At 37.3% G+C, this 9,909-nt stretch overlaps 1 protein-coding gene across 1 annotated transcript; it reads right to left on the bottom strand.

Moving 5' to 3' along the window:
- Positions 1–4,482: 4,482 nt before the first annotated feature.
- Positions 4,483–9,855, bottom strand: LOC309624829 (uncharacterized protein C15orf61). Its single transcript, XM_082383531.1, has 2 exons — positions 9,431–9,855; positions 4,483–4,706 (listed from the first exon to the last, which is right to left on the bottom strand). The coding sequence occupies exons 1-2, from the start codon at positions 9,774–9,776 to the stop codon at positions 4,579–4,581; spliced, it is 474 nt and encodes a 157-aa protein (XP_082239657.1). The 5' UTR covers positions 9,777–9,855; the 3' UTR covers positions 4,483–4,578.
- Between the last annotated feature and the right edge of the window lie 54 nt (positions 9,856–9,909).

The raw sequence follows: 9,909 nt of genomic DNA, 5'->3' as shown, positions 1-9,909 counted from the left end.
TTTCCCAAGTGGCTGCACTATTTTACATTCCCACTAGCAATGTATGAGGGTTCCAACTTCTCCATATTTCATGCGAACACTTGTTATTATGTCTTTTTGATTATAGCCATCCTGTTGGGTATGAAGTGGTATCTCGTTGTGGTTTTGATTTGCATTTCCCTAATAGTTAATGTTAAACGCCTTTCATGTGTTTAGTAGCTATTTGTATAATTTCTTTGGAGAAATGTCTGTCCAAATCTATTTTTCAATTGGGTTGAGTTAGAAGAGTTCTTTATATATTCTGGCTATAAATCCCTTTATCATATATATGATTTGCAAATATTTTCTCCCATTCTGTCAGTTGTCTTTTATTTTCTTGATAGTGTCCTTTAAAACACAAAAGTTTTTAATTTTGATGATGTCCAACTTATTATTTTTTTTTGTCATTTGCCTTTTCTAACATTTATCCTTTCCCCAAATAGGAGATTTTTACAGTAGGCAGTATGTGAAATCAGTTTCTTTACTAGAAAGCTAACTGAACTTAGAAATACACTTACTAGGGGCTTCCCTGGTGGCGCAGTGGTTAAGAATCCGCCTGCCAATGCAGGGGACATGGGTGCGATCCCTGGTCCGGGAAGATCCTACATGCTGCGGAGCAACTAAGCCTGTGCACCACAACTACTGAGCCTGTGCGCCACACCTACTGAAGCCCGCGCGCCTAGAGTTGTATTAAACGTAGTCTCAATTAGCAAAACAGGTCTGAGAAGTTGCTGGATGGCCAAGCTTGTGTCATTGGAAACTATTTTATCCACATCTTCATTTAAAGAATTTTTTTCTCAACATCTGATCTCCAATTTATATTAGAAAAATACTCTGTGGACTGTGGTCACTACTAATAACACTTCTTATTGTTGGGAAAGCTCTTGTGAAACATTTGTCAAGCACATAAAATGGTATAAAAGTGAAATATAGTAATTAAGATGTGTGTTCTATCGATTGTGTAAGCTAAAGTAATTTTTCATTACTAACGTAAGATTTAATAAGTATAAGTAGTTAAAGATTCTGACTTGGCACTAGTCATTAGCATGTAATTGAACTAGTAAAAAAGATCAGTTAAAGCTGTGTTGATTACCACCTTATCTTTGAAAGGCAATTAAAGACCTCAATCATTGCAACAAGATTTGATTGTGCAGCCTTTATTGGACATTGATCTTTCAGCAAAGTGCAGTTACATTTTCCATTAATTTACAGTAACACAGTTTAACTCTGATACCCTAGACTGTTGACCCAGGTGAGATGTAATGCTAAGTACTTGTTTAGGTTAAGATGCCCCCAAACGTCATTACTGTCTGAATGGTAAGTGCTGAAAAAAATTAGACACCCGATCCACTAGCTTTAGGATAAGGTTTCTGTTATCTGCATTAGCTTTTAAATGAAATGAAACCCAGATCCTTGTCTTTAGGTCACTCCACTCATTCAAACAACATTCATTCTTTAATAGAATTAAGAGATATTTTGTGAAGAATTATAGATGATCTGTGATTATAATTTTGAGTGAATATAAATATAAATGACACAAAATAAAATGTACATTTTAAAAGAAATACATATGGCTTTTAAAATTAAAAGTGTTTCCATTTTTACTGGTCAACAATAAGCAAAATATTAGTGACCAAATGTGTATGATGAACGAACTTATAACTATTTGTACAATTTGGTATGTTAAGACATTAGCACTGAGAAACTAGGGATTTTTTTTTTTTTTTTTTTTAATTGGCAACCTCTTTCTTGCTCCCAACTCTGTTACTGCATCTTTATGGTGGTTCACAACTTATACAGGAGCTACGAATTTTGACTAGAAACTTCTTCCAACACTTGATAATTGATTTGTATAGAAATAACAGTAAAAGAGATCCAAGATTTTAAACTAAAATAAAACTTCATCTTCATTCAAAAAATAGTTTTGCCTGGATTATTTTAAAGACTAAAAATCCCATTAAAGAAGTATAGGCAGAAAAGCTGTCTGTTTCATCAACCAAGAAAACTCCTGCTATCCAGAAGGGCAGGGTCCACTAGGAACCCAGCTTGCCATCTCAGGCATAACCTGCAGGCGCACAGACACACTCGCACAAACTGCCTTCAATGTGTCTCCTCCTTCCTTCCTCTCACTTATTTAAAAAATCCTTTTATTGATGAAGTATTTTAAACTTAAATATATATGGAACACAAGAATAAGGATTACAAAACCAGCTTTTCTGCAATTAATGTAAAACTGACATTTGCTTACAAGCACATTCATGATACATTTTAAGGCAGAAAGGTTTCTCGTTTTGTCCTTCTTAGATTACAGGTGGAAAAAACTAAGATACAAAGGAGTAGTTATTAGCCTGGGGTCAAAAAGTAAGATAGCACTGTTGCTAAAAATAGAATCAATCTCCTGCCTCCAGCATTTATATTTTATCCTTTTTAGGCCACAATACTTTGATGTAGTATACAACTTTAAAGAAAAAACTTAAACTATTGCTGTTCAATGAGAAGAATTTTTTCAGACTAAACGGTTCACTACAAGACTTCATAAATCCAAGGAATGATATTTTAAATATTTGAACCATGCCCTTAGCTATTGTTGAGTTCTTCCTTTACCATGATCAACTTCATGAGAGCAAGAGGTCTATTGATTTTCATGTAATACAAGAAAATATTACATTTGCTTAATTGTTACACAGTGAGCACATCAGACAAGAAATCAAGGCTCTATTTAATGCTGCAAGCAGCAGAGAATTACAGAGATCAATAGGGTAGTTTGTCAAAGATGTTCTCCAAGGAGACTTACCTATCACCATATGGACAAGAAGTCACTCCGATTGTAGCTATTGAAAAACAGGTAAGCACAGTCAGCAGTACAAATTATCAGAAATCAAACAGGCCAGTGTGAAAAGAAGTGCAACTCTACTGAAAAGCTGTATTTATGGTCTGATAAAAGCCATTTTATCAGCCTTGTGTTGGGACCAAACCTTTACAGCAAGTATTGACAAGATCAGGAGCAATGAATGAGCAGTATTTGACTTAAAACTTATGAGCTATAGTTATTTAACTTTGCCCATTACAGAGGAAATCAGTTCTAGCCTTCCTTGCAAAATGCTAATAGTCAGTTTTATTATTAATGAAGCTTAATGTAACACTATCTCCTTTGTGTAAGCCATTCATTTAACTAGTGTCAAGTATATTCTTCTGGACTAAATATATTGGCATAAGTACTTCTTTGATTAAAAGGTTATTTAGAATTGCTGTTAGACAAGTGAACACTACAAATGTTTGAAGAACAGTTCACTCTCTGTAGCTCACTTAAAATGACTACCTTTAACGAAGCCAGTTTGTGTCACTTCATTATTTCAGTGCTTTCACCTCAATCACTTCCACTCACTTTCCCTACTGATTTGCCAGAAGTAGGCACCCAAATGTTGGTTAGATTGAATTCTATAAAATATTTTGCTACAAAACTGTGTAAACGTTGCAGAGCATCAGCAACACATTAACATAAAATGATATATAATGCATGTTTGTAATTATGGGAGAGATCATAAATCTTAAACACCCATTGGTTTAGAAATTAAATAGTTCTACTTAGCTCTCCCTGAATTACTCCAAATTTCTGAAATTTACCATTCGTCTGGGTATTCTGTAACTACCCCCAAGGATAAATTTTTTTTAACGACTTTGCTTTCAAAAATGCAATTAACCTAATAAAATTCTAATGCAAAACCGCCATCAGGTCTTTAAAATTTCAGCCCACTTCCCATTGCCAATAAGTCTATGGATACGTACCATTTCAGCTAGTTGCTTTTTTAAACAGTTACCAAATTTATTTTTTCTGGGTCTTTCTAGATTTTAATTGTTCTTACAGCTTTATCGGCATGCTATTTTAACTTTTAATGAGTCTTAATTGCATTCTTCTTGCTGCATTTACATTACCTGGAGTTGTTATTACATTTTTAAAAAAGTAGTATGGTATTGGATTCTTTAGGTAATAAGAAGTTTCAACATTACACCCACACCTCTCATACAGGTAAATGGCACAAGGGCTGTAATACATTTCCATTTAAAAGCCTGACAGTTGAATGGTTTAAATTTCAGATTGCAGTTAGAATTCTCATCAACTTTGGATTTGCCAATGATATTATATTATTTTTATCATATATCCTAAAATTCTCTACTTCTTTTCCCAATGTTAAAGATTTTTTCCCCTTCCTTCTTTGTGGGGTATCTATATTTTCAAAGAGTTGATTTAAATTGTTAATACATAACTACAGAATCTGTAAGTTACAATCATTTTTTATCTCTTGTTTAACCTAGTTATAGGAAAAAATTGGTATAAGCATTATGTGTTTGTAGCTCCCATTGGCTAAACAGAGTATGCAATATATAACAATGTATTAATATGAAAAGCTTTGCCTCTTGAGGGCAATGATTCATCTTAAAGAACCAGACACCGTAGAAAGAAAAAGGTGTTTGCAAAGTTTTATTTTAAGGAATCAAAAATAAATATTGCACATACACATGCGAAAATCTACTGGTATTTTCGTCCTCCAATGCACACTTTCAGTACATGGCACCTTCATCTTCTTTATTTAGAAAATAAACTGTTATTGGTCCATAACTGGTGTGCACAGTCTCTGTGACTCTAGCAAAAAACCAGGAGCCAAGTCCATATAATAAAGTTGGAATACCTAGAAAACAAATGAATATGTTACTTGTGAAATCAATACCTATTAATCATGTACTCATATATTTGTCATGGTATAAATCACATAGCACTCTTCAGCAACATCAAGAAATTATAAAGTTACAAAAATATGAGTAAACACTGACTCAGCCTAAGAGGTCAATTTCATCTATGTTTGTGGAACATAGTAACAATTGTGTAAGCCTAGAGATTTTAAAAACTATAGATAAGGCTGATGTAAACTGTAATTCAAAGTACCTGGGCTTCCCTGGTGGCGCAGTGGTTGAGAATCTGCCTGCCAATGCAGGGGACACGGGTTCGAGCCCTGGTCTGGGAAGATCCCACATGCCGCGGAGCGACTAGGCCCGTGAGCCACAACTACTGAGCCTGCGCGTCTGGAGCCTGTGCTCCGCAACAAGACAGGCCGCGACAGTGAGAGGCCCGCGCACCGCGATGAACAGTGGCCCCCGCTCGCCGCAACTAGAGAAAGCCCTCGCACAGAAACGAAGACCCAACACAGCCAAAAATAAATAAATTAATTAATTAAAAAACCCAAAGTACTTTACAAACATTAATTCATTACCTCCAAATAATTATGAAGTAATTCTATATTCTTTTCACAAATAATCAAACAGAGAAGTGTCATTAATTTAGTTGTAGATGCTCCTGATTATTGGCCTTGAGCTTAAATTACTAGGTCATCTTTATTGTGCTTTAAGTTGGACAGTAATACCGATGACTAAAATAATTTCTTGTACAACTTAAAAGAAACTGGGTCAAAAAGCTGTCTTCAAAATCTAAGGCAAAACCTAACTCTAAGGAAGATTTTAGTGTAATAACAAACATGAGAAACAATCCCATTAATATTTTTACAACTGATTTGAAAATCTTGCTTCAACCTATTTGAAATAGGTATATAGTAGACTGCAATAACATATTTCTTCTTTGGAATATTTCCATTTGCGATTAGTTGCCATTTGTGATACATGAAACTAAATATATACTAGCCAGAGATATGGATTAAGCACTCATATGCACATGACACTAAGCTGGACACAAAGCAAACTTTCACAATTCCTATTTTTTGTAAGGCACTTATTTAAAATCCATGACTATTATTAACATATTAAAAACATGTATAAAACCACAGGCACATGAATCAATAACAAATATTGTATAGTGTGCACAAATATTAATTTTATTGTTCCTGGGTATGAGTTGGACAGAAAATAACAATTTAAAAGAAGAGCTGTACATTTGGAAAATCACTTTTTTTCTAGATAATAGGGAAATCAACACATGCTCAGGACTAATCATATTGTTAAATTTTTTTCTTACTTTTCTGCAAGAGTGTATTTGCTGTGTTATGTTCTTTTTGAGTGTATAAGTTCATTGGACTACTTTGTGCTTATTCCCTGAAGCTGCATTCCAGCCACTGTGATGCCAAAGATTAATCAGGAGAAGCATCACTAGTTGGTAATGAGAGAGGCAAAAATGTCCATTCAGACCGGCACCTCTCTATCTTTAGGAATATACTGGGTCACAGCTTGTTACTATCACAGGGTTCCCTGGAATCCCTATGAAACTTTTCACAGTATATTGCCTTCTTTGCCTTGGTAATACCTCCCCCAAAATCTCTAAATGCCTCAAGGGAACGTCACAAAAACTTCACAAAAACTAGCATCATAAAGCTATTTATAAATCATTCAACCAAAAAGAAAAAAAAAAGGCAAGTAGTGGTGTGGAGTCGGGGAGTGGACAAGAGAACAAGAACAGGGCAGGCAGAAGCGAGTGGAGTAGAGGGAGCAGCTGAAATAAAAAATAAATTTAAAATATGGTATCACAACTTCAAAAGCTGAAAATGGAGTGAGAAAGAAAAACAGGCTCTAGAAATAATTATTAATTTTCCAAATATACTGATAGTAAAACACATAAAATATGACTTTTAAACCAATGCTAAGGACTTACAGTTAAGAAATGGCTGATGACACTGAAAGTTTTGTTTTACAGTATTTATCACAGTTTTCGGTTAAAATACTGATACTTTAAAAAAAAAATCACACAAATGGTCAATATTTTTTCAGCTAAAATGGAGGACTGATCAAGGACTACTAATTTAATAACTACATTATCTCTTATTAAGAAACAACTAGGAACCACTATCATTCATGCTATTTGATAGGGGGTAGAGATGTAATGTAGGAGTCAGAAATTCTCTAATTTTTTTTTTTTTATCCTGCAGTCTACTTATTTAATGCAGTCAGGCTAATACACTAAATGGGAAGATTAGCCACATATATAATTTACACACTAAAAAACCCCATAATTTTCTTTACAGCACAAATGCTGTAAAGTCTGTAAGGTTTGGTGAAAAATTAAATTTTTTCCAGACTGTCTGAAACATATCATAACATCAAAATGAATGTAAAAGTCAGTTCTTTGCACAATAATTCATTTTGAGTCAGCTGAACAGTAGGTAAACCACTGTCAAATTAAGCACTTTAAAAAAATTAGAACTTTGTAGCAAGTCTCCAATTACCCATTCATTCCAATGGTAAACTGCTTTTCTTAAATCTCAATCTACTTCCCAGCAGGATACCCAGACTGGTAAACCATCAGTAAAATGTCAGCTTCCATTGAAAAGAAGGCAGAGGAGAAAGGGAACAAATGGGTAAAAGAGAAAGGGAACAAATGGGTAAAAGAGAAATCTTTATTATTTACAACATGGAAAAATGAATGACTTTGATAATTACTATTTGAAAGGGAAGAAGAGGAATAAAATTCTAAGTATTTTTAAATAGAATATGTACTTGATGATCCAGAGGGGCAACTGCACAACACAGAATAGGAAAAAAATCCTATTATCTAATTCCCTACCCTAAGACAAAAATACAAAATTGACATTATCAAATTGCTGAATACTCTTAAAATAAAAAGTCCAGAAAAAAAAATTCCCTTTATTAGTATAAGCCAATTTGTATTCAAGCATGCTTGAGCATAAAGTTTTCCTTTTTGTTTAACTTAAAACTTATTCTCTTTTAAACAGAATTTTTAGAATTTTTAGAATTTTCCAAAGACCATAAACACCATTAAATCACTATTCATCTTTCTCTTCCACATTAAAAAAAAACTACAGCTGTTGTTTCTTTCTTCAAAAGGTTTTACTACTTTTCTGGGTGAGAATGTTCTGGGCATCCTATTTTTCTTTGGATTTCTTTCTACCTAAAAAGAGAAGCCCCTAATCATTAAGCTGTTCTTAAAGTGTTAGGTTTTAAATGGTGAAAACTTTTTAAAAAAAGGCGTTGGGCTCATGGTTTACCTATAACCCTCCAGTTATGCTTTTCCTAACCTATTACTACATTTGGGAAGAATGATTTTTTTTGATTCTGAAAATGCTAAAATAAACATATTCTTCTTGAATCTAGTCATCACTCCAGTCTCTCCAAATAATTTTGAATTGAATTTTCTGAGTCACTACACTCAACTTCTTTGCATCAACCTCAAAATTAGTAGGCATGCTCTATATAGTTCATCAGTCAAATAATAAGACATATTTTTAAAGGATTACACATTGCTGAATAATCTTCTCCTTAATGGACTGAACCCAAGACAGTCCCAGTGGAGCAATGGCTCCAAAATCCCATGACTGACTTATGGGAGTTATTATAAGCAAAAATACACCTACCATATTTAAATTTAAGAAACTATCAGACTATATAGGAATAGTGCAGCTGCATAGGCGTTTAGCTTTAATTCTGGTTCAAAAAACTGATTGGGTAACGTGGGTCAGCTTGCACATCTAGATTCTGAATTACTGAAATATGGATTAATTTGATATCAGCTATATTAATAGGTTCCAAACATCCTGAGGCCTATTTTTCACTGACCTAGAAAATATAAAAGATGCACTCATGTCAACGTTCACGCCCCTTCCATCATTAACCAAAAGATAATAAACATCCAGCAAGAGTTAACACTCTCAGAGTTAGAATATTCCATGAAAACATACCAATATTAAAGAGATAGTCTTTTAAATATCTTTTAGGCCTAGCATCTGAAGAAGCTAACATCACTGGTGAAAACCTTTAGTGCTTTTAGTAAAACAAACTTGCTGGGGTTTCATATAAAGAGAACAAAGAAACTTTAAAAAAGTAGTTCCAGTTTTTATAATATGAACGCACCCACAAAGTGGTGTTCATGGGAACGAATCCTGCCATGCAATTAGGCATTTTTTAAAAACTTAAGAGCCACTTTCCAGCGGCCTACACCCTCCTTCTCACTGCCCAATATAGGGGTCCTTCTAGTTAAGAGCTGCAGGGTAGTGAGGATGGAATGCTCTCTCCCCGGGGTGTTGCAGCGTGGTCCCTAAGTACAGGCCTGTCGATAAGCCCCACTTTCCAGGGGACGATTCAGGAGCAACAACTTAGCCCTGACAAGCACCTGCCGGGCGGGGGAACACAGAAGCCCAGGGCCAGGGTCGGGGCTGGAAGGCTGCAGAGTGGGTGGGACGCAGAGGCAGCGTCTGGGTAACGCCCCAGCACTGGGCGAAGCGTGGCGAGCGCGTGCGCCCGGGCGAGCCTGCGCGGGGCCGAGGCAGGGCTCCCAGGGCTGGCGCGGTTTGACCTAGGGCCGGGGGCTCGGCCTCGGAGCCAGAGCGTTTGTCAGCGTGCTTTGCAAACAGTGGGGCCATCGTCGACGGGACGTGCTTCACCGGCCCGGGCCACTCACCGAGGTTGATGACCTTGAGCGCCGTGAAGAACTGGTCCTGCCGGGCCAGGTCGTGCCAGGGGGCCTTGGAGCAGTGGTACTTGATGAAGGGGAAGCAGCCGGTGCGCAGGACGTGGTAGTTGGCACCCTGCACGGGCCAGTTGAAGTGCGAGAGGCCGAACTGGTCGTTGCGGACGGCGCTGTAGGGCACGCAGAAAGAGGTCCAGTGCGGCAGGCGCCGCTGCACCAGGTGGCGCGTCAGCACCTCCGAGGCGCGGGGCTTCGGGCGGGAGGCGGCGCCCGAGGCCCAGGGCCGGCACAGCAGCAACCAGAGCACGGCCTCATGGGCCCTCCGCACGGCCTCCATGACCAGCTTTGCCCGCGTCCCCCACCCACTGGCCGCCGTAGGGGCGCGCGCCGCTGGGGGCGGGGTCGAAGGAGCGCGCGCGCTCGCTCGCTCCCCGGGCGTGCGGCGGGGCGCCCAGCGGGCGCCGCGCGAG

Source organism: Balaenoptera borealis (genome assembly GCF_965194805.1).
Source record: "Balaenoptera borealis genome assembly, chromosome: 3".
NCBI lineage: Eukaryota > Metazoa > Chordata > Mammalia > Artiodactyla > Balaenopteridae > Balaenoptera > Balaenoptera borealis.
This window is presented reverse-complemented; position numbering and strand designations above follow the sequence as displayed.

Bases quoted from the DNA above. Each gene is read 5' to 3' on its own strand.
- LOC309624829 (XM_082383531.1), bottom strand. From the start codon at position 9,776: ATGGAGGCCGTGCGGAGGGCCCATGAGGCCGTGCTCTGGTTGCTGCTG. The intron at 4,707-9,430 runs GTGAGTGGCCCG...TTTGTTTTCTAG, and splicing joins GCTCAAGGTCATCAACCTCG to GTATTCCAACTTTATTATAT.